The sequence below is a fragment of the Oryctolagus cuniculus genome, chromosome 5 (genome assembly GCF_051225735.1).
Source record: "Oryctolagus cuniculus isolate XC-2025 breed Fujian yellow rabbit chromosome 5, ASM5122573v1, whole genome shotgun sequence".
Lineage (NCBI taxonomy): Eukaryota > Metazoa > Chordata > Mammalia > Lagomorpha > Leporidae > Oryctolagus > Oryctolagus cuniculus.
The window spans coordinates 47,604,444-47,630,632 of NC_142871.1; the positions used below are offsets into that span (position 1 = coordinate 47,604,444).

Genomic DNA, 26,189 nt, shown 5'->3' on the forward strand with positions numbered 1-26,189 from the left:
AGCATTTGATAAAATATAACACCCTCTCACGATGAAAATTCTAAGCAAACTGGGTATGGAAGGAACATTCCTCAATACAATCAAAGCAATTTATGAAAAACCCACGGCCAACATCTTATTGAATGGGGAAAAATTGGAAGCATTTACACTGAGATCTGGTACCAGACAGGGATGCCCACTCTCACCACTGCTATCTAGAAGTTTTAGCCAGAGCTATTAGGCAAGAAAAAGAAATTAAAGGGATACAAATTGGGAAGGAAGAACTCAAACTATCTCTCTTTGCAGATGATATGATTCATTATTTAAGGGATCCAAAGGACTCTACTAAGAGACTACTGGTACTCATAGAAGAGTTTGGCAAAGTAGCAGGGTATAAAATCAATGCACAAAAATCAACAGCCTTTGTATACACAGGCAATGCCACGGCTGAGGAAGAACTTCTAAGATCAATCCCATTCACAATAGCTACAAAAACAATTAAATACCTTGGAATAAACTTAACCAAGGACGTTAAAGATCTCTACGATGAAAATTACAAAACCTTAAAGAAAGAATAGAAGAGGATACCAAAAAATGGAAAAATCTTCCATGCTCATGGATTGGAAGAATCAATATCATCAAAATGTCCATTCTACCAAAAGCAATTCATAGATTCAATGCAATGCCAATCAAAATACCGAAGACCTTCTTCTCAGATCTGGAAAAAATAATGCTGAAATTCATATGGAGACACAGGAAACCTCGAATAGCTAAAACAATCTTGTACAACAAAAACAAAGCCGGAGGCATCACAATACCAGATTTCAGGACATACTACAGGGCAGTTGTTATCAAAACAGCACGGTACTGGTACAGAAACAGATGGATAGACCAATGGAACAGAATAGAAACACCAGAAATCAATCCAAACATCTACAGCCAACTTATATTTGATCAAGGATCCAAAACCAATCCCTGGAGTAAGGACAGTCTATTCAATAAATGGTGCTGGGAAAATTGGATTTCCACGTGCAGAAGCATGAAGCAAGACCCCTACCCTTCACCTTACACAAAAATTCACTCAACATGGATTAAAGACTTAAATCTACGACCCGACAACAACAAATTATTAGAGCACATTGGAGAAACCCTGCAAGATATAGGTACCAGCAAAGACTTCTTGGAAAAGACCCCAGAAGCACAGGCAGTCGAAGCCAAAATTAACATTTGGGATTACATCAAATTGAGAAGTTTCTGTACTGCAAAAGAAACAATCAGGAAAGTGAAGAGGCAACCAACAGAATGGGAAAATATATTTGCAAACTATGCAACTGATAAAGGGTTGATAACCAGAATCTACAAAGAAATCAAGAAACTCCACAACATCAAAACAAACAACCCACTTAAGAGATGGGCCAAGGACCTCAATAGACATTTTCAAAAGAGGAAATCCAAATGGCCAACAGACACATGAAAAAATGTTCAAGATCACTAGCCATCAGGGAAATGCAAATCAAAACCACAATGAGGTTTCACCTCACCCTGGTTAGAATGGCTCACATTCAGAAATTTACCAACAGATGCTGGAGAGGATGTGGGGAAAAAGGGACGCTAAAACACTGTTGGTGGCAATGCAAACTGGTTAAGCCACTATGGAAGTCAGTTTGGAGATTCCTCAGAAACCTGATTATAACTCTACCATACAACCCAGCCATACCACTCCTTGGAATTTACCCTAAGGAAATTAAAAACAGTCTGCACATTAATGTTTATTGCAGCTCAATTCACAATAGCTAAGACCTGAAACCAATCCAAATGCCCATCAACAGTAGACTGGATAAAGAAATTATGGGTCATGTACTCTATAGAATACTATACAGCAGTCAAAAACAATGAAACCCGGTCATTTGCAACAAGATGGAGGAATCTGGAAATTATGCTGAGTGAATTAAGCCGGTCCCAAAGGGACAAATGTCATATGTTCTCCCTGATCCACGACAACTAACTGAGCACCAAAGGGGAAACCTGTTGAAGTGAAATGGACACTATGAGAAACAGTGACTTGATCAGCCCTTGTTCTGACTGTTGATGTACAATGTAATACTTTATCCCTTTTAGTATTTTTTTTGTTCTAGTACTATTGGTTGAACTCTGTAATTAACACACAATTATTCTTACGTGTTTAAATTTTAACGGAAAAGTGATCCCTGTTAAATATAAGACTGGGAATAAGAGAGGGAGGAGATGTACAGTTCGGCACATGCCTAATCAGACTTGCCCCAACTGGTGGAGTTAGATACGCACCAGGGGATTCCAATACAATCCCATCAAGGTGGCATGTACCAATGCCATCTCACTATCCATGTGATCAATTTCAGTTCACAACTGATCATAAGGATCGGTCTAATAGTCAAAGGGATCACACAAACAAGACTAGTGTCTGCTAATACTAACTGATAGAATTAAAAAGGAGAGAAAGATCCAACATGGGAAGTGGGATACACAGCAGACTCAAAGAATGGCAGATGTCCTAAATAGCACTCTGGCCTCATAATCAGCCCTTAAGGCATTCGGATCTGGCTGAAGAGCCCATGAGAGTATTTTAGGCATGGAAAGCCAAGACACTCTGGCAAAAAAAAAAAAAAAAAAAAGCGACGACGACCTAAATGAAAGATCTCTGCGAGTGAGATCCCAGTGGAAAGAATGGGGCCATCAAAGAAGGAGGTACCTTTCTCTGAAGGGAGGAGAGAACTTCCACTTTGACTATGACCCTGTCAGAATAAGATTGAAGGCGGTGAACTCAAAAGCCTTCCATAGCCTTGGCAACTCATGACTAGAGCCTGGGGAGATTATGACGCCTTAAACAAGAGTGACAAATTGTGAAGTACAACAGGAGTCACTGTGTACTTACTTCTCATGTGGGATCTGTCCTTAATGTGTTGTCCAATGTGAAGTAATGCTATAACTAGTACTCAAACAGTATTTTACACTTTGTGTTTCTGTGTGGGTGCAAACTGTTGAAATCTTTACTTAATATATACTGAATTGATCTTCTGTATATAAAGATAATTGAAAATGAATCTTGATTTGAATGGAATGGGAGAGGGAGCAGGAGATGGGAGGGGTGCAAGTGGGAGGGAAATTATGGCGGGGAAGCCATTGTAATCCATAAACTGTACTTTGGAAATTTATATTTACTAAATAAAAAAAATAATAATCCCCCAAAAAATAACATAAAATATAGGTTAAAGAAGACTCAGTATGTTAAGTGTAATTAAACAAAATAAATTTTGAGTTTTTTCCAACTTATGGCCTCTTTTTAAAATCTCTCTTAAGCAGGTCTCTTAATTGTATTATTATTATTTTAATAATGTTAATGAAAAATGGATTCTTTATTAACTGTATGTATGTCCATAGAGTGACTAATTAGGCTATCCTTATCTCTCAAAAGTATCAGCAGGATGCAGTAGTAGGAAATACAGGTTGATCATTTCGACTCTAAGAATCTAAACGTCTAAAGGTGGGACAAGTGGGAAATTCCATCTAACCTCATATGACAGGTCATGGTGAAAATGTGGGCACACACATGGCTTATTCAAGGTCTCCAAGGGAAAAAGGATCATCATAGCCCTTTCAATTGTAATATACAAGCTTTGTTCCATATATAATGTGAAAAACATTGTATAAAAATATCAGGCTGTGTATAAGCTGCATATGAAATATAAATGGATTTTATATTTAGACAATTAAGTCTCAACCCCAAGATATCTCATTAGGTACGTGCAAATATTCAGAACACTTCTGGTCCCAAGCATTTGGGTAAGGGATCTTGAGATGTTAAGGTATACTTTAATAAGGAAGGTTATTTTGGGAAAACTGAGCAGATGTGGGCCACTCATTCATAATTAAATACTATAACGTCTGATTGTCTACAATAGGTAAAAATGTTTTATTGTAAAAACTTACCTTTTACGTTTCAAACTCACAAGTTGGTTATTCTGAACCAATGTAACAATAAACTGGACAATCTGAAAGGAAAATAAAAATAAAAATCATTTCATCACAGCCTCTTTCTTTACTCTAAATTCAAAGCATCTTATCAAAGTAATTCAGAAATATATCACTCTCTTCAAAGTCATATAATTTCTCACATATTAACATTTGGAATTTGTATACATCTTATAATTGATGTCTAAAGAAACATACTAACTTCTCGGCAGTTATTTGTTTTGATGATAAGCAGCAACCTTGCTTGCATGTACAGATCCCAGCTGTTTTATTTAAAATACTTTCAAGAAAATTACATTATGATGCATATGAGAAAAGCAGTGTTTGACAGCCAACATTTCTCTTACATCAAGTAGTACAATTACAGGCAAAAGCAACTGCCAATTTTCTAAGGAAAAATAATAAAATTTCACATTAGAAAAAGCTTTTGACTGATTTCATAAAGATTATTGTTGAGACAATAAGGCTTCCTGCTGAAAATCAATGGAAGCTGATTTAGCCATCAACTTCTGATTAAATTTATAGGGAACCCTATTGAGCAGATCAAGGTATGCAAACAAGTCTTCCATATTTTACAGCAACATTTATTAGAATGTGGTCCATGTTCTAGCAGTGCTGAATTAGGAATTTGTTAATATTCAAATTCTCAGGCCCAATACAGAACTGCTGAATCTGAAATTCTGAACATGAGACCCAACAATTTTTATTTTAGCAAGCCTTCCAGGTAACATTGATTTGAGTCTAAGAACCACTAGTGGTTTTAAGAGTATGCCTTGGAATTATATTGTAAAATGCCTATCATAAGGTAAACAATGTCCTACCTAAAAATGGTACAAAAAGTGAAAATCAGAGTAAACTATGAAGAACAGAATATCACTGAGAGACTGAGTTAAAGCCAAAAGTAATTGGAGTACTTTTATAGATTCTATGGAAAAGACTTGCTTATAAGTTTTATAAAAAGTAATTATATTATTAAACTGTAATACTAATGCTGCATTCCTTCCAAGATAGGCTACTAATGTTCTGCTTTACAATCAGTATCAATTTTCAGTGGACAAAGATGGACACACTTTAACTGAAGACTTACACACTATTAGAATTTATCATAAAAAGAAGGTTAGCCACTAAACTGTTTATTCAAAATAAAATGCTGACAGCGATGAAAAGATTTTCATCTGGGGAACAACTGAACTTCAACTTCTTTCATTTATAAATGTTATCACAAAATTCTCAAAACATTAGTGGTTGAATTTATAAGAACATGAATCACTGGCTAAATTTTTTCTGAAATTCATTCTATGTATCAGTTCTAACACTTTTTGCATCATGTTAATCAGGGTGTTTTTTTTTCACTTAAGATGAGAGATATAACATTTATAGCATCTAATGTCTGTACCTAACATGTCTTATAACTGGTACCTCACACTTATTACTCTCAGTTCAAGAATAAACAGTAAATGGTAAAGTTAGGAATCAATTTCGGAGCAGAGAAAAAAATCACTGCTTGTTATCATGATGTAAAATTCACTCACCACAAAATATAGAATCAAATTCAAATTTGAGTATTCATGAAAAATTCAAATGTAATTTAACCATTTACCAATAATCCTTGCTTTTAGAAAACAAAAATCTATAAAATAAGGAGCATTTCAATATTTAACCAAAGCAATGTTTTCTGAAAATCAACATTTTTTTCCATAAAGTACACACAGAGGTACATTTTTTGCCAGGCAGAGTTAGACAGTGAGAGAGAGAGAGAGACAGAGAGAGTTACAGACAGAGAGAGAGAGACAGAGAGAGTTATAGACAGTGAGAGAGAGACAGAGAAAGGTCTTCCTTTTTCCGTTGGTTATCATTAAGGTGATTGTCCTTACCACTAAACAGGGAATGCCCTCAGTCCCAAATGTCCTTGTAAAAGGAGGATATTTTCAGCTCAGAAGACCCAGCAGATATCAAAGGAAATAACTAAGCCAAGTGCAAAGACAGAGCAGAGTTAAGGAATAGAAGTCAGGGGAAGGTGACACTCAAAGATCTCTCTGCTGTGGCCAGGGAGTGCAGTGGAGGATGGCCCAAGTGCTTTCTCTGCCTCCTGGGGTTCTCACACACATCCATTCATTTAAAGTAAAATATTCTTTACAGGGTTGTGCATTAGAGTAAGCTAACAGAAGTTTTAAAATATATGTACTTGGACTAAGCATCTTGAATTGGATTCTTCTACATTCAACCTTCACATACATGCTGATTTAAAAAAAAAAAAAAAAAAGAGGCTTATCTATTTTTGATGTTAGGCCAAAGGCTGTAACTGCTATTCATCTCTGCTCTAAGCCTGCTCTGCTAGACCCAGATCCTATCAGTCATAGCCCTATTTTTAGCTCAAGGGCCTTCTAAGCAGGAACAAGCTGAAGCTCCCCTAACTCCCAAAAAAACTTGTGGCTTAAACCTAGAGTAGTTTACACATGAGCAAAAAATAACTGTCTTAATTACTTTAATGTTTCACCTTTTATTAATAAATGAAAACTCATAAGCAAAAATCAAATAACGACACAACGTAATGGAAGGATTCAAATTTCTCTATCAATTTTTAGCTCAGATGCTAAAATCAAGGTTCATTTTACAACAATATATCAACTGCTTTTCTGCCAAGACTAATAATGGCATATACTAATACATCATATTTTGAACTCATAATTTGTTCAAATGGTTTGAAAAATCTTAATTTATCATCTGGGACATAATTATACCTATCACAGTTTTCTAAAAAAACATACACATACAGTAAGGTTTATAAATCAAAATGGAAAAAAATAATAATGTATTACTTAATCATGCTCCTAAGAATAAAGTATCTTAAAGTTGTTGGATCAGGCTAAAGATCATTTGTCAAAGGCTACTGAGACATTATCTAGGAATATGGAAAGATCATTTTTAGCTAGTGAGGAACTGCTTTTTGTTAAGAAACAAAAATACGGAAGTACTTTAGAAGGTTTGTAGAAAATGGAATTAAAAGAAGTTCATTTCGGTGCAAAAAAATTTGAGAGCAATGCATTTTCCATGAACGTTTTGAAGATTCGTCTTAAAACACTTTGGCCTAATTTGATTTCACAGTTTTACTTTCATGTGTGTACTTAATACATAAGAAGCTAGGATCAATCACTGACTATCCAAAAGAGACTCTTTTGGGTTACAAATAGTATTCATTGAACAAATGCAGCATATTGTCATAGGAAAGAGACCTTTTACCTTTCGAATAACTTGTTGCTGTTGTGCATGCTTTGCTCTTAATTCTGACACCTCCTTCCAAAGGGACTCATTCTCACTGTATTATAATGTTTTAAAAAATGAAACAAAAAGATTCAGTCAGAAAACCGGGCCTCAATATCTATAATTAAGAATGCTAGAAAACTTAACTATACTGGTGTTTAATAGACTATTCTGTATAGTTTTAAAAGACCTGGAAAACTTTCGTTCAAATGTAATTGAACCAAATGGTAACTTGACACAACTCGAGAATCATTCCTTCTTCAGTATATGTAGTATCTGCTACTCATGGCAATATATATATACAAAAGCTTAAGACATAAACCTACATCCATAGAGTAGAAGGCAATTTAGAACATGACAATCTAGCTCATTACTTTTCATTTAAATACTAAGTTAACCTTTCAAATGCAGCTGCCAGGTGAATTCAGTCCTCGGGAAACACTATAGGAAGAAAGGCAGTGACACTTACCCAACACTTGCTACACTCCAGGTACTCTACTAGCTTTTAGGTGATTCTCTAAAAACTGCCCAGAAAGGAATCATTCTCTGTATTTTATAGAAGATGACACTGAGATGCACAGAATTGAGGGGACTTACCCAAGATAACCTAACATCCGTAGATTCTGAAACCCCATTAACGATAGTTGAAAGTTTAATTTTTAAATAAAAAGTAATGAACCAGATTGTCAAGAAAAGGGAACTGCCTAATTCTACATGGGTGTGGACCTGATTCTCAAATTTTTGTATATATATTTGCAATGAGCAGGTTTTTCTCAAACACAAACTAGTAAAATGTTTGTATAACCAATCATATGACAAATAATATTACCAATAGTAACAGCTTCTTTTCCTTCATTCACCATGTTTAATTGAAACTGTACTATTATTAAATGTCAGCAGTGTTGATAATGCTGAGAAGGCATGCAAGACAATATATGTATTAAATGCTTTAATTTTCTACTTTTTGTTACATCTCTACAAAAGCCACCTTCCTAGATCGGAACTATTACAAAGGGAACTATGGATTTATATACAGAAGTATTAAAAAAGACACTTTAATTCTTCTTGATTTACCATAATTTTTCTGATTCCAATTTAAAGATGCTACTTGCCTACTAAAAATACATAGAAGATGGTTACATTTCAGACTTAAAAGGATGGCTTGGGACTCCCTTTCATTAAGGGTTAAACTTAAGATTCAAAGAATTGCGTCAAAGAGCAGATAATAAGCTCAAGATAAATACAGTGAAAAGCATAAATGGTTAAATAAAATACACAAAATAGGAAAAGTGCAAAGCTAATTCAAATAAAAGTCCAAGGTTACACTTCTAAGAGAAACATGTGAGTAAAGAATAACTAATGGCTCACATTTGAAATAGAAGATAAAAATACATAAAATAATTATTCATGGGACTTTAAGGGAAAAGCCCAGCTACTTACCAAGAAAAATAATATACATCTATTCTATATATGTTATTACGGTGGCAAGCACACTACTAAAAAATGCAGTCAAAAAGAAAAATGTCTTTTCTGTAGATAAAATGTTTGTATAACACTTCCCCAATCTACATGAGAGAGAGAGAGAGAACACCATTTGTTCATTCCCCAAAGGACTGCAACAGCTGAGGCTGGCCCAGGCGAAAGACAGGAACTGGGAAACGCATCTGGGTCTCCCAAATGGGAGTCTGGAATCCAATTATTTTAGCCATCACCACTGCTTCCCCCAAGTCAGCACTGGTAGGAAGCTGGAAGCAGAAGTTGGGAGCTGAGCATCAAACCCAGGTATTCCAGTATGGGATGCAGGTATCCCAACTACTAGGTCAAATGCCTGCCCCACATAAGGTTATTTTATGGCTTGCATGTCCTTATTGGTGTATTAACACCACAAGAAATTAACTTTAGTATCCTATTTCCTACACCAACTTAAAAATCTATGATTTTGGGGGCCGGTGCTGTGGCGCAGCGGGTTAATGCCCTGGCCTGAAGCACTGGCATCTGGATGCTGGTTCTAGTCCTAGCTGCTCCATTTCCAATCCAGCTCTCTGCTATGGCCTGGGAAAACAGTAGAAGATGACCCAAGTCCTTGGGCCCCTGCACCCATGTGGGAGCCCAGGAAGAAGCACCTGGCTCCTGGCTTTAGATCAGCGCAGTTCCGGTCATTGCAGCCAATTGGGGAGTGAACCATCAGATGAAATACCTCTCTCTCTCTCTGCCTCTGCCTCTCTCTGTGCAACTCTTTCAAGTAAAATAAATAGATCTTTAAAAATAAATAAGTAAATAAAAAACCTTTCATTTTGGAGAAGGTGCTTGGCACAGCAGTTAAGACACCAGTTGGCCCACCTGCATCTCAGCTCTACCTGCAATTCCATCTTTCTGCTAATGATAACCCTGGCCCAAGTACTTGGTAACTGCCACCCACATGGGAAACTCCAGTTGAGTTACTAGCTCCTGGCTTTGGCCTGGCCCAACCCCAGCTGTTGTATTTGGGGAGTGAACCAGCTGAAGGGAGATAGCTCTTCCACCCCTGCTTTCAAATAAATAAAATAAATATATACAAACACACCACACAGCCTGCAAACCCTAACACACATCCACCTGCCATATAAGAAAAACATTTGGAAATAATTACCTTTTTAATTCAGAAAGCCTGGACTCAATAGTTTCTTGTTTGATTTGAACCTTCTGAGCACTACTAATAATTTTTGTTAAATCCTCCTGACGAATTTTATTTTCTTCTGGTTTTGAAGATGAAACCTTTTGAAGGCAAATTTAGAAAAACAATTACTAAATACCCATGATTGCAATGCAAAGCTTCCCTATTATAAGAGGTTCTTCTATCTGTTCATTAAGTGAGATCTGGTTCCAAAAACCTCAGGATGGAACTCCAGGGAAAGAATAAACTTTACAGTTTAATGGGAGAGGAAGCAAGGAATAATCAGTTAACTTTTTCCCCCAATGTGCAGAAGTTCTCACAAGCAAGAACATCTTAGGATCTCTATTTTTCTTCCCTTCTGCCAAATTCCCTGTAATTTTCCCCTGCCTCTTTATTACAACATTCCACATTTATTTAAATGTATGCAATAACAGCTGAATGCTAGACCATTTCTTTTATGGTCTACCTGCCTTTATGCATTTAATAAAAATTCTTATTTAAGCAAAAGATATCGTTCATTCAAAAATGTATTACTGAATGCCTAATATATACAAGAGACTTACTCTGGTCATGGGCTATACAACAGTGAAATACAGAAAAAGCCCTCCAGAGAGCTGATATTTTATAGCAGAAAGTTGTTTTCAGCTAACTTAGAAAAAAATCAACTACCACATTACAATGGGTGACTCTTCACCCTAGTAAGAACATACTTTTCTTTCCTCCAGAAAGTGTCTGAAGCCAGAGTCCTCAGTTCAGTTTTATAAAGTGGATGGGATGAAGAGAAAATAATTACACTTTATTACTTAATTCATCCCAACAGCAGCACCTGTGTCTTTCTGCAGTTCTTAATTTCAACAGCTGACATAAAACTCCTGGTAGAGTATACTAAATGATAATATACTAAATTAACTTGTGTTTACAATAGCTTACCTTCCTTTTAATGTTCTCCAACAAGTCATCCTGGCCTTGTTTGAAGTAAGGATGCTGAAATTCAACAGGACCATCTCTTTCCTGCTTTACAATACCCGAGTCAATATGTACAACTTTACGGAAACCATCTGAAAAAGATTTAAAATTCAGATGACAAAATAACAAAGTCACAAATTACAGAAACTCGTATGGAATATATTTATCATCTTAAGAGAAAAACTGATTTTAACAGTGGTTAATAACAGCACTCCAATTAAACTGCTTCCCATACTTACACATATTCAGTTGCCTCACAAAGCTTGCCATATTATTGTGCTTGAAGTATTTTGGAAGAATTTCTTTTGCAAATCTCTGTTCATCCAAGACCAGAAAACTTTGGCCATTCTGAAAACAAACAAACAAATAAAAAGCCAATTAGTCAATGTCTTCTAACATACGAAGATTATATAAACCCAAAACCTGTCCTGGGCACTCATTTCATTATATCCTCAGACCAGTATTCTATTCCTGATGACGGCAAAAAGAAACAAACTACAATTAATTGTCAAAGTGCAATTAAGATTTTGATGTTAACCTCAAAGTTCAGGAGTATGTCTCAAATCAAAAGCTACATTATATTCTATGGTGAAATATTAGAGAAATTTCCATTAATCAGAAACAAGAAAAATACCATATGTAGCCAGTGTAATTACTTAACATTGTTTTAAAACTCATATAATTAGATAAAAATAAATTTTGAGAGGAAGCAGCTTACTATTAGCAGTATACATAATGTATCTTTGTACAACTAGATGAAAACCTGTAAGAGAATTCATTAAAATAGCTAGCTATATTAAATTAAGTCATTAGTGCTTTTCCATAAAAAAAGACCATTAGAAACTTACTACAAAAATACAGTAATCGAACAGAATGGTACTGGCAAAAGGACAGACATATAGATAAATGGAATAACATAGATAGCCCAGAAATAACCTGTCAAAGGATTTTTGACAAGAACACATCAAAACTATTTAACAGGGAAAGGACAGTCCTTTCAATATAATGGTGCCAGGCAAAGTGAATATCCATATGCAAAAGAATGAAGTTGGACTCTTACCCGATACCATATATAAAGTTAACTCAAAATATATGAAAGAAGTAAATATAAGAGCTAAACTTTAGAAAATCAGAAGAAAACCTTCATGACACTGGATTTGGCATTAATTTCTTGGATTTGAAACCAAAAGTATAGGCATTCAAAGCAAAAAATTGTCAAATATGACTAAATCAAATTTTAAAACATTTATTCAAAGAACATGATGAATAGCATGGAAACGTAATCCACAGAGTGTGAGAAAAGACTTGCAAGTCGTGTAATATTCACAATAGGTATGTTCATAAAAGACCTACAATTTAAAATTGGCCGTAAAAAAAACAGCCTGATTAAAAAATGAGACAAGTACACATTTCTCCAAAGAATATATACAAATGGCAATAAGCACATGAAAAGACACTCAAAATCAATGATTACCAAAAATTAAAAAACAAATATGGAGAAACCAGGATTGTTGCACATTGTTAGACAAGACGTAAAACAGTATGGCTGCTGTGGAAAACAGTATGGGGGTTCCTCCTATGACTCAGAAATTCCAGTTGTAAATAGATTTGATTAATCAAAAATATGAAAGCAGGGCTTTGAACACATATTTCCAGACCTTTTTTATAGCAGCATAATTCACAATAACCAAGAGTTGAAGGCAACCGAAGTATCTACTAACAGATGAATGGGTAAACAAAATGTAGCATAAACTTAAAATGTTATTCAGCATTACAAAGGGAAGAAATTTTAACACAAACTACAACACGTATGAACCTTGAAAATAATATGGTAGGTGAAATAAGAACTGTCAAAAAAAGCATGGATGTAAAGTTCCAATCCAAGAAAGATGAAAAACATTCAGAGGCTGGATGGTAGTGATAACTGTGTAACAATGTCAATGTACTTAATGCCATTTTTGAATACCTACAAACGGTTTCAATGGTAATTTTACATTAAGTATATTTTGCCACAACTTTTAAAAACAATTTGAAATTAAAACTGAATAAAAGATACTAACAGAAAAATGGAAAGTATGTAAAAATAAAATTTAAAAAATATAAGAATACTTCAAAAAGCTTGGAGAAAGCACATATTAAAAAACTGTGCATTTATTTCAATCTTTTTCACCAAGAGAAACATCTTTTAAGTTCATTTCCACAACTTTCTGAAGTACCCATATATATAGAACCTTTAGAAAATATTAAAAATGCAGACAGATATAAAGAATACAAATGCAGTGCTGTAAAGCTCTCAATTCTCTTAAATTAAAAGATTTTTAGAGTAGAAATGAAGAGATGCTATCAGGGCTAAATATTAGGAACTTAAGCTTATGAATATTTGTCAAAGAAATTATAGAATAATAAAAAAAATGCTGAAAACAATGGGAAGGAATGTTAACTCTATTTTATACTGATAAAATTAGTGTTTAAAAGAGATTGTATTGGGCCAGCCTTGCAGCACAGCATCCCATAAGAGCACCATTTCAAGTCCTGGCTGCTCCATTTCTGATCCAGCTCCCTACTTATGCTCCTGGGAAAGCTGTAGAAGATGGCCTGAGAACTTGGGCCCCTCCCATCGATGCGGGAGACCTGGATGGACTTCCAGGCTCCTGGTTCTGGCCTGGCCTAGCCCTGAATATTGTGGCTTTTTGGGGAATGACCAGGGGATGAAAGATCTCTTTCCCTCTGTTTGTGTTTCTGTCTCTGTCTCTAATTCTGCCATTCAAGTAGATAAACAAATCTTAAAAAAAAAAAAAAAAAGGTTTAGCATTAATAAACAGGTAATTAAATAGATGAATGGACAGAACAGAGGACAGAAGAAAATCTACTTGAATATTTAAGAGGTAACAAATAAGGATGGCATTCAAATCAGGGAGTGAAATCCGGAGAGAAAAGCTTTATTTAATTAACTTTGCACTTGGTAGGCAAAAACAAAAGCTCAATGCTACCTCATCTTTACAACCAAGCTTCTGGAAAAATAACATACTGAATCTATAAGACATACAGATATAAATTAACAAATTTATTCATGGAGACTGCTAGCTTCCTACCTTATCTCTATAGTTCTCTACTTGCATACTAATAAGTACACAGTTTTGTTTGGTGAAAAACTCAATGTGAAACTTAGAAGCATATGGTCTCATTCATAACTGAAGAAATGTACAGCAAAACAAATAATAATTTTCCTTATTAGATATGTCCATGTTAGCAGTTAGATAAATACCAAAACTAAAAATGCACACGTCCTTTCCTATCAAAAAAAAAAAACTTTCCTTCTACCTTACTTCCCTTTCAATCTACCTATTCCGTTTCCTTAATTGTGAAATTCACCAGTTATTTCAAATTCTTCTCCAACAGGACCATCCATTTACTCTTGCTAAAAACTAGGTTTAGTTTCCACACTCTACTGACACCATTTAAAAAGACAAAAAGCTATATGACAAATTCATTCCTCTTTTCAGTCCTGGTCTTCCTGTATCTGTCTACAGAACCTCAGTCAGTACTATTCACAATTTCCTTCTTTTCAGTTCTACTCTCTAGATTTTGAGGCTACTAGGTCTCCTTTCTCTCATACTTCAAGTTTTCTTCTACTCATAAAAGGTAGGCATTTTTTTTTTATTTTTAGATTTTTATCATTGATCACGGCACCTCCTGTATTATTTCCTTAGAATCCCTGGAGTAGGGAACGTGTGGCCTACAGGCTGTATAAGGCCTGTGAAATTATTTGTCCCTGCTAAGCCAACTGCAGAAGAGACTGAAATTTGATAAATCTATAGCCTGCTAATTTTTAAGTTGAAATTTTGTATGACCTGCAAATGATGTTATAAATATCCAAATAGCCCTTAGCAAAAAAAAGGTTCCACACTCACTTAGACAATCTCATCCACATCAGCATTATTGATTTTATTTATATCAGTACCACATCTATACCTCTGGCTCTACCTCAAATTTCAACTTCAATGTGTAACTGTTTACATTTTATACAACGTATTTTAATTCAATATTTTTCTACTGATTTTTCTACACTTTCAAAATGTCTACTTCAAAACTATTTTCTACTCTTTCCCTTTCACCCACTACCTAGCTAAGTTTGAAATAAAAATAAAAAAGTTAAAAATTCTCAATTATTAACAGAAACTGAAGGGAAAAACATTAAAAATATTTCCTCTTAAAATATTTCCTCTTAAAATTAAGAACAAGACAAAAATCCATTGGTCACTTTTTTTTTTCAACACTCTTGAGGTCTTAGTCTCTTCAGAAAGAAAACGAACTGAAGGCCTGACGTTCAGAAAGGGGGGGAAAAAAAACAACTGTCATCCACAGCTGCTGGGGGATACATTTAGAGAATCCAAAAATCCAAATCAGTAAAATTATTAGCTCACTGACTTATTATCAATATGCAAAAACTATATTTCTAATTACCAGCAGCAGCTAGTAATGCATGGGTAACAGAAGACTAAGCTGGTTTGACCTCTTTGGAAAAACAATTTATAGTATCTTAGGGTTAAACACTTCATACACTATTTTCTAGCAATTTATATGGGTATACAGACCTCAGAGAAACTCCTACTATATATACCAGAAGTATACTCATACAAGATATTCATAATAGCATGTGACACAGTTGATGATTATCTCTTTCTTGAACCATTTTCTGCCATTAACTTTTACAATTTCACTCAATGTTTCTCCTTTCTCAATAACCCTCCTCTGCAACTTCAGTTCCTTTTATCGTCCTACATGATTTCATTCAGTCCCATGGCTTTATCATTTACAAACTCCAAACACACCCTTAAATTCAAAGTTTTAGACCCAACAACCTATTAAACATTTCTACTTGGACATCTTAGAATATGGAACTCAGGGTGTTCAGAAACATTCAAAAATATTCTAAGCACTGTATTGCTCACCCTTTTTGAAATTAGGTGTAGCCGTATGACTAAATATGGTCAATCAACTGTAAAAAAAATGAAACAATTTTCAAATACAAATTAGTATCCCTTATCTGAATGCTTCAACTAGTAAGGTGTTTCAGAAGTATTGCAGATTTTGGAGTATCTGTATTGACTTCACTAGTTGAGCATCACTAATCCCAAAACTTGAAATCCAAAATGCTCTAAAATCCAAAAGCTTTTAGTGTCTTGTTAGCACTCAAGATTCAGTTTTGAGCATTTTAGATTTTTGGATTAGGGATGCTCAGTTAGTAACACTAGTGATCCATTTATAACTTCAAAGTTCAATTTCATAATGTATATGGCTAAACAGAGCTAAACAAAGCTGCACTTCTCCTAATCTTCCCCATCTCAGCAAAAGGATTCATCTTGTTGATCATGCCAGATCTATGAGTCACTCTTAATTATTCTTTGTCCCTCCTCTAAATACAGCCAATTATTAGCAAGTCCTGCAACTCTGCTTTCAAAATAGATATGAAATCTGACTACTTCTCAAATTTATACTGTTACTACCCTATCTCAGCCATCATTATCTTCACTATCATCTGGGAAACCTTGATAATTTTATAGATTTTCAAACTTCTTATCACTGCTCTCAGGCCCTATGCCATCTGGCCTACCTCCCTTCTCACATTCCCATTCTCTACAGACGCACATTAGCATTCCTGCTTCCTTCAACATGGAATATTTAAGGCCTTTACATTTGGCATTACACCTTGGCATCCATCTTTTTTTTTTTTTCTTTATGCTTACTTATTTGAGAGGCAGGAAGACAGGGAGATGGAGAAGGTACAGGGAGGAGGGAAAGATAAAGAACTATTTTCCATCCATTGGTTCACTCCACAATTCCTCCAACAGCTGGGGCCAGGCAGAAGCCAAGAGCCAGGAACTCCAACCAGCTTTCCTTCAGTGAGTGTCAGGGACCCAAGTACTTGGGCCAGAATCTTCTTCAATCTAGGTGCATTAGGAGAAAACTGGATCAAGAGCTGGAACTCAAAATCTGCACTCTGATACAGGATGTGGGCATCCCAAGCAGCAGCTTAATCACTATGCCACATAATGCCACTGGCCCATCCTTTTTAATCATTCAAGTCTTTGCTCAAACGCAACCCTTCTCAGGGAGGCTTTCCTTCTCAGCCTACCTCCCAGACAGCTTACATGCCAGTTATCAACTTCTGCTCCAAATTTATTTATTTGTTCTGCCTACATGGAGCTGGATCCTCTATCTTTCTTTTCTATTTGCTATGATGTTAATCTTCATCAGCAGGGGATACCAGAGAGAAATCACTAGAGGAAGTTGTTCTTCCTGGTTCCAGTGTGTCCGTGGCAGGCTTCTGGAGGTTCTCCAGTACCTAGGTCTCACAATGCAGGGCAGTCAGAAGTGCTCAATGACTACCAGGTTTCACTGGCACTCTCTCCCTGGGAAGGTTTACAAGATATCTCCCCAAGAACATTTTCCAGTGTACTCTAGAGCAGGGATTGACAAAGTTTTTCTTAAAGACCACAGAGTAAATATTTTAGGATTGTAGATTACAAGCTCATAACTCCATTTTTGAAAAGGAAAAAAAAAAAAAAAAGCAGCAACATGCAATATGTAAATAGCCTGGGCATGGCTATACTCCAATTAAACTTTATTTATAAAACAGCTAGCCCATGGGCTGGTCCATTGCCAACTCCTGCCCTAAAAGGCATATAGCTTAGCAAATTTTAAAGGAACAAATTCCAGTAGGCTCTGGAGGTGAAGTGCACTGACAGCCCTAGCATTCAGTGAGACATGCCCATATTCACTCCAACTAGATTGGGATAAAACTTAGCATTGAGATAAAGAGTTCTTAACTGGACACTGTATCTCAGACCTGGTAGTGGATGTTCTTTAAAATTAATACCTATATTCTTTAGTTTCTTTACTCCAATTTCTTTGACGTAGTAAGACTATTAAAATTTCCCTGTTTGGGGGGCCAGCGCTGTGATGTAATGGGTAAAGCTACCACCTGCAATGCCAGCATACCATATGGGCACCAGTTCAAGTCCCATCTGCTCCACTTCCGATCCAGCTCTCTGCTATAGCCTGGGAAAGCAGCGGAAGATGGCCCAAGACCTTGGGCGCCTGCACCCACTTGGGTGTCTGCACCCACATGGAAGAAGCTCCTGGCTCCTGGCTTCAGATCGGCACAGCTCCAGCCGCTGTGGCCATATAGGGAGTGAGCCAGCAGATGGAAGACCTCTGTTTCTCTCTCTGCCTCTGCCTTTCAAATCTTAAAAAAAAACCTTGAAAATACTGTGTGGTTGGAAACAGCGTCACAGTGCAGCAGGTTAAGCCACTGCTTGAGACACCAGTTTGAGTCCTGGTTGTTCCAATTCCAATCCAGTTCCCTGCTAATGCATCTGGGAAAACAGCAGATGGCCAAAGTGGCTGAACCCCTGCCATCCATGTGGGAGACCCCAGATTGAGTTCCAGGCTCCTAGCTTAGGTGTGGCCCACCTGTTGTGGCCATCTGGGGAGTGAACCATCAGATGAAAGACTGATTGATCTCTAACTCTGCCTTTCAAATAAATAAATATTTAAAAAAAAAGAAAAGAAAAGAAAAGAAAAGAAAAGAGAAGAAAAGAAAAAATACCGTGTGGCTTCTGTCTTCTGTTTGGATCCAAATCTAGATACTGTTTACTCTGTCTTATTTTCCTTAGAGCATTTACCACTAACTGAATATATATTACTTGCGTTTTCTTGCTTTTTGGTTAACAGTCCAGTATCCTCCACTAGAATATATGTTCCATGAAAGTAGGCACTTTGGTTCACTACTGAACAAATTCCTAGTATGTCACACACATGTCATAAAAGATTTCAGGACAAATTCAAGTCTCTGACTAATTTAATAAATGAATCTTTGGCCAAATGGACCAAATTACATTTTTAGAATTTCAATTCTTGGGTTATATCAAATGGAAGGATGAACAGATCTTGACTATGCTCTTTTATACATATACTCCACAATCACTCTTATCATTCTGTATCTTTGCTTATAGCTCCTTCAGTCCTTCAGTCTATACTCAAGTGGAAAACCTGAGTGAAAAAAATTCCACCTGCCATCTCAAACTCCTAGAGGCTTAAGGAATGTAACACACAACATCCCCTTCTCTCTAAACATTTGACAAGGGACAGAAAGCCACTACTGAGTGGGGTAGGAGATAGCTACCCACCTTCTCCTTAAACCTTACCCATAAATGTTTGCAAGCTACCAAAGAGTAATAATGGTTGCTATTGCCCAAGTTAATCTCAAAATATTCTTACTAATAATCTAATTTCAGCCACATTACTTTAAAATACTTTCAGAATAGAAACTTCAATAATCAATCTATAACTTCTTATAGAAGTTCACCACCAACCAGTCCTTCTTAGTTTTCAGTTCATTCTCTTATGTACATAAATAAACTAAGTCAGTCTTTCAACCTTTCTACAGATACATCTCTACTGTATTTTATTCCTATTTGAACATACTTATTCTTGCTTTCATTTGGGGATATGGAAATAATACAGTGGTTCCTGTGATATTCAAAACAGCACTACTGCACTGGTAAATCTAAGAGACTACCACTCAAATTCATCCAAAACAGCTAGAAAACACTGGGGAAACTCTGCTTTTGCTACCTCTCCCTCTTCCTGATTCATCTCTGCTGACTTGGGAGGGAAAGAAAGTAGAGAATGCCACAGGGCACACACACACACAAAAAAATGGGGACAGATGGATATGAGGTATTTGGTGGAAATCACTTGGTCGTCTTAAATAATCTGAAGAATAGACAAGGGTAACAACATAACAAAACAATGACCTTTCAGCTCTTCCTTCTTTTATTATAGTAATTCACATCAAAATACACTAAATTTTCACTAACAGTAAAGAATGTTCTTCACCATCAATGGCAAGAACTTCCATTTAACCTCCACAACCTCTTGTCTCTGAGTATCAAGTTTCCCCAGTTGCTTCCAAGCTAAACATGTGTCATCTCTTTAGGCCCTTGTTACATTTAAAACTGCTTTAGGCTATTAGGTTCTCTGACAGTACCATTTCTGTCCTTGATTCTGGCAATGTATTGCCTACCAGAGTCAACAGTAACTATATAAAATGTTGAAATTATCGGGATTTTTTTCAAATGGGAGAGGGAAGGCATAAAGCTTGTTGTTTTGTTTTGTGGTTGAATATAGAAAAATTTGAAATGTAACATGTACAATATTTTCTAAAGACAATGGCTCTAAGGACAATTTTATAGTCAATAACACCTTTAAAATAAATTTGATCAGAGTATCTAATTATGAGAATGAAGATGTTTCACTTTTCAATTTTGGCATATGACAAGTTTCATGGAAAACTATAGTCATATAAGTTTTAGGAATATTAAACCAAGCTTTCCAAAATGTATCTGGTAAGAGTTTTTCTTCCCTTGCTTTATACTCAAGCTAGAGGAATAAATTATTTTCTACCAGTTAAAAAAATGCATAAAAAACTGGTTCCCAAAACATCTGCTTCTTCTAAAAGGTCTTAATACGATTTTCACTCAGATAATACTAAATTACCTCAACAGAAGTTCACAACAAGTTTGAAGAAAACCAGAAACAACCATAAATAGCAACTTTTAAAACCTGAGAGTAACTTATTCTTTTTCCACCTAACATCCTTGTTTAATTAAAGTTTTACCTTGCACTGCTTCCAGAAAAATCTGTGGAAGAGCAAAAGCAAGACAGTTGCTATAACCACCTAGGCCTGGCCCCAGAACTATTCCAACTTGTGGAGGGCAACATCTTGGTGTAAAACTAAACATGGTGCCAAGCTGTGTTAAGTTTAATGCTTAAGGTGTGAGACTGACTTAGAAGCTGAGAAATCTATGTCAGAGTCCCTTATACAATCTTGGCTAGTAATTAAGGACTAGTAACCTATCCTGTCCAACTCTCAAATCCTTATCTATACAAGGATGAGACTAAAACTAGATGATCTCTAACATTTTTTTCAAAAACAATCTTACTTTTATCATTCCTACTACCCCCACTGTATTTTCCAGGGATTTCACTGATTCATTAAACATTTATTAAACATCTGTATCTCTGGCATACTGACCTGAGTTTTACATTTTGATTGTCCTGTTGGCATATTAGAAAATGGGTAGTTTAAAACATATGATTAGACTTAACAATGGGGTGAGAAAGGAATAACTTGTTTGGCTTACAATTCATAAAATAATGCAGATTGGTATAAAATGCCCTGTACTTGATACTGCCCAGAAAGTAGGATTATTGATCAAATATTTTGGCTACTAGAATTCATGGGATCTATCATTGACATCAAAACCAATTATCAATATATCTAAGGACCATTTCTAGTCAATAAAAACAAGATGATCCATCCAGGCTAAAAAGGTTTGATAAAGTCAGCTGGAGTGAGGAGAGACTCTTAGTCAATCTCTAACATGAATACGTGGCTGAGTAAGTCTGTGCCGATCCATCCTTGTCAAGTTTTAATCCTTCTGAGTGATGAAAAGCATGAGACATCTGTTTATTTTAAGGACAAGCTAGTGGCTGGCTCCCTTATTTTCACCTTTCTTTGATCAACTGTACAGAACTCATCAACTCAATACACACATAGCTGGGGGGTGAGGTTATGTCTGAGTAAAAAGATAACCCACTTGATAACACTGATCACATGAAAATTAAGACTTTAAAGTTAAAAAAGAATGAACAAATGACAATATACAGTGTTAAAAGCCATCAAAACTTCATGTACTCAATATTGTGCTCCCTGTTAAGACATAAAACTGAAAGTTCCTTGTAACAGGAAAAGGAGAGAAATCAAAGGGAGGAGGGTAGATAACATTTACTCAGCACTTAACAGGTGCCAAGCATTATGCAGGTAGTTTTCACTTCTCAAGAACTCCATAGATGAAAATACCCCCACCACCACCACCAAGGACTCCTCCACAATAAAAGAACCCAGTCCCTTTAAAAAAAAAAATTATTCCAACAGCCTAGAAGTATCAATGCAAACGCATTATAAGATATAATCATTCTTAGAATCTTTGTAATTGGAAGTAGGAGGGAATCCTGAGGTCACCTAGGCAACCTATGGACGTTTTGACGATGAAACTTAGGCAAGACAAGATCAGGGGCTCAACTAAGGTCACCTTTATTTAGAAGCAGAGTTGGGATCAAACCAGCAATCAGAGCATCTATATACCACTCGCTGGTAACTAGTGAAATTCAGTGATTCATTTTAGCTACTAAGCTACCGAACACCTGTCTATTAGCACTTTTAACACAATGATCATAAAAATCCATTTATATAAATGGCTCACAATCTCCAAAGCCTAGTCTGTCATTTTCTACGTAATATTTTTAAAAACCTACGGATAAACTAACATGCGTTTGAACACATGCCCACTTCCCTGATTGCCCTCCTCATCAAAAATCCCAGATACAAAGCTGAGTGCGTGTGTGCAGCGCGCGCCCGTGTGTAGAATCGGGTCACCAGGGTAAAGATTTCCTCCAACAAACCCCCGCGTGGACGACACCGGCCCGGGGCTCCCGCTCCCCTCCCGATTCGTTCCCCGCGCGGAGAATGAGTGTGCAATAACGTGGCTTCCGCGCCCGCCGCTCGTCGACTGCCTGGCTCTGCCGGGCTGGTTCCGAACGCTGACCGGGCCGGACCGTTACGGGGCCGCCTGCGCCGCGCCGCCCCGCGCGCCGCCCCTCCCCCACCGCGGCCTGAGACGCGCGGCGCCGGCCCGGCCCCCGCGGCTCCCCGCGCGAACAATACAGGGGGTCCCCGGCGAGGCCGAACGCCAAGGCCCCGCGTCACACCGCCACCCGCGCGCCCGGCCGAGAGCACCCAGCCGCAGGCCGCGAGAGACAATCCCGCGGCAGAGAGCGACAGGGGAGAGACGGTTAGTTCAGGGGTTCGGAGGCCGCCGTGCCCCGACCCTACCTGGCTCCAGGTGATGAACTCGTTAGTGTGGGTTTCCTCCACAAGCGTCCACAGCTTGCTGAGAAAAGCCGGCACGTTCGAACTCTGCTTCATTGTTAACGAGGTGCAGGGATTCCAAATTCTACACCCGAACGCAGCGGTAGCAAAGGCGGCGGCGACGGTGGCGACGGTGGCGGCGGCGACGGCAGCTGCTCCCGGAGAACGCCCACAACGCAGGCGCAGCAGCTGTCGGGCCCCGCCCCCCCAACCCCCGCCAGGCGCGCTGCGAAGCCGGGAAGCCGGGCGGCCGCACGTGACGGACAGGGCTCCCTGTGCTCCGCCTGCCGCACCGGGCGCGCGCTGGTCCAGTTCCTGGCCAATCCCAGACGCCAGCCGCACCACACTGAAAGGTGATTGGGTGCCGAGTCTTGGAGGGGTGGGAGCAAAAGGGGGCGCTGCCTTCTTATTCGCCTTTTATACGGGAGCCTTCGCTGTATCGGAGTTAGGGCTCGGAAGGCAGTGTTTGGTTGTTTCACGTGGAGGTAGCTTCGGTTTGGTAGGTTGTGGCTGGAGGCTACAGAAGTCTTTGGAGGCTTTTGAGTCATAGGTTTGGAAGACAAGGTGTGGTTTACGCCAGTGTAGCGGAAGAAATAATTCGTGGGGCGGGGAAGGAGAGAGCAGCCCTCAGGCGTGATATGGTAGGCCCTGAAATGAAACTTAACGAAAATAGCCTGTTTCATCAAAAAGAACAGTTTAGATAACTCATTAATGAATATGTATTATTTTAAAGCCAGGAACTGTAATCACGTTGCTAATTCGCCCAGCAAGTGCCTACTATATGCCCAGCATAAAAAGAATTATTCTATTTATACTATTTTAAATAACTGTTCGTTTTGAGATTCTTTAATAATGAGAGGCAGAGAGGGCTTCAGTCCTCTGGTTCACTCCCAGATGCCTGCATTGGCCAGGACAGAAAAGCCGTAGCTCGAACTCGGTAGGTCTTCTGTTGGTGGCAAGCACTCAATTACTTGAGCTCTCATTGCTGTCTCCCAGTATCTGCGTTAGCAGGAAACTGGAATCAGGGGCCGTAGCTGGGTTTAGAATCCAGGAACTCTAATGTGGAACACCGGCATCTTAACTTCTGGACTAAAAGCGTTTCTGCAAAAAAATTTTTCTTGGATGTACTTTACAAATGTATTCTTATTTGCTTAGATAGATTGATATAGTGGGGAAATATTAGACAACGAGTGAGTAGATCTTAGTGCAGACCATGGACATTTGCATGCATAGTAAATAAAAATATTAAAATAAAAATATGTACACAAGCTGGAAATGACAATTTTATGCAAAATTCAGCCTAGGATTGGTTTATTTCCTGGATCTATGTAAAATAATACATTAATAAATAGAATATACAGAAATTCTAATGTGAAAATATTGAATAGAGCCATTATGTTCAGCATTAGGCTTTTTGCTGAAGATAGAGAGAGGGATATATGTGATACAGCAACTAATGTTTGTAAACTCATTTAATCTTCACAGCAACCAGCTGAATATGTTTCAAATCATTGTTGGATGTCAATTGTTCCAAATATATCCAATCAATTATGCAAAAATAGCCAGATTCAACAGTGCATGCAGAATTAGCTTTTCTAAGATTATTTTCAAGAACAGGAAGACTGATGCTAAAGATAAAATGCATAGCTGTTACTACCTACATTTCTATCTGGGCAAGGTGTTGATTTTCTTCACATTTGGAATGACATGGGGTATCTTAGATAAACCACCAACACTTTCCATCCTAGTTCCTCATATATAAAATGTAAGTGAAAATCTTTGGTAACTTCATAGAGTACAGTATTGCTTTTTCCTCCAGCACACCTTCACATTCTTCCTTTTTTTTTTTTTTTGATGATTTATTTTATTTATTTCAAAGAGTTACAGAGAGAGGTAGAGACAGAGAAGTCTTCCATCCACTGGTTCACTCCCCAGATAACTGCAATGTACAGAGCTGCCCCAATCCAGAGCCAGGAGCTTCCTCTGGGTCTCCCACCCAGGTGCAGGGGCCCAAGGACTTGGGCCATCCTCCACTGCTTTCACAGGCGATAGCAGAGAGCTGGATTGGAAGAGGAGCAGCCTGAACTAGAACCGACACCCATATGGAATGCCGGCGCTTCATGGCCAGGGTTTTTACCCACTGCACCACAGCGCTGGCCCCTAACACCTTCACATTCTTTGCAAATTTCTTTCCAGAACAAGTCTAAAAGGTCATTCCCTGGCTTAAAACCAGTTAATGTATAGAATAAGTTGAAACCCCATAAAATGGCATAAAAGATTTTCAATGATCTAATGTCACATATCATTCCAGTCATTTTCTACCATTCTTTGCAAACAGCTTACACTTTGCCACTCTTGGTATGCTTACTGTAGTTACTGTTCATGTTCCTTCACGTTGTATATTTCCACAAACTGTTGCCTCTGCCTGGAGAGCCCTCTCTTTTCCTCATTATCCCCTAGTTCCTCTTTAAACTTCAAAGTTGGGTACAAGTCCAAATAGAAGTCATGTCTTGTGAAACCTTCCTTGGTAACATTTAGAATGGCACTTATCACTTATTTACATGAATTTTGTTATACTATACTATGAAACTTCCTTGACACAAAGACTATGTCAAATTTGTATTCATTTATCTATAGGAGCTATCACAGTGCTTCAGTTGTCAGTATTTGTTGAATTAATCAATATGTGAACAAATAAGGATTTTTTTTTTTTTTTGACAGGCAGAGTGGACAGTGAGAGAGAGACAGAGAGAAAGGTCTTCCTTTGCCGTTGGTTCACCCTCCAATGGCCACCGCGGCCGGCGCGCTGCAGCCGGCGCACCACGCTGATCCGATGGCAGGAGCCAGGTGCTTCTCCTGGTCTCCCATGGGGTGCAGGGCCCAAGCACTTGGGCCATCCTCCACTGCACTCCCTGGCCACAGTAGAGAGCTGGCCTGGAAGAGGGGCAACCGGGACAGAATCCGGCGCCCCGACCGGGACTAGAACCCGGTGTGCCGGTGCCACAGGGCAGAGGATTAGCCTAGTGAGCCGCGGCGCTGGCACAAATAAGTATTAACTATACATCTAGTCTTCTGTTATCCCAAATCTGGATTAGATGTTCCTTCGCTTTGCTCTCCTAGCTTGTGGAACTAGTGTTTCATAATATTTGCTACATTGCATTTGCTCATTTATTTCTCAGCAACCTTAGTTGACTGGCAAATTGCTTTCATTATTCATCCTTGTATCCTTGGCACCTAATACAGTGTTAATAACATATGAACTACTCAATAAAGGTTTGTTAAATGAACAATTTCAATTTTTAAAAGCCCTTGATGAACAAATAA

The 26,189-nt window shown here is 37.7% G+C and overlaps 1 protein-coding gene across 2 annotated transcripts in view; it reads right to left on the reverse strand.

The window, feature by feature from the left end:
• The window catches only part of HSF2 (heat shock transcription factor 2), a 38,976-nt gene extending 15,859 nt beyond the window's left edge, over positions 1-23,117 (reverse strand). Inside the window, exons 1-6 of one of the 2 annotated variants that reach the window (XM_002714792.6) lie at positions 22,830-23,117; positions 11,107-11,215; positions 10,832-10,959; positions 9,878-10,002; positions 7,228-7,303; positions 3,946-4,007 (exon numbers count right to left, since the gene is read on the reverse strand). In XM_002714792.6, coding sequence (XP_002714838.1) covers positions 3,946-4,007; positions 7,228-7,303; positions 9,878-10,002; positions 10,832-10,959; positions 11,107-11,215; positions 22,830-22,922 — 593 coding nt within the window. In that variant the 5' untranslated portion in view covers positions 22,923-23,117. The remainder of the gene's footprint in view (positions 1-3,945; positions 4,008-7,227; positions 7,304-9,877; positions 10,003-10,831; positions 10,960-11,106; positions 11,216-22,829) is intronic. The other variant, XM_002714793.6, reaches the window with a different exon arrangement.
• Positions 23,118-26,189: the final 3,072 nt, after the last annotated feature.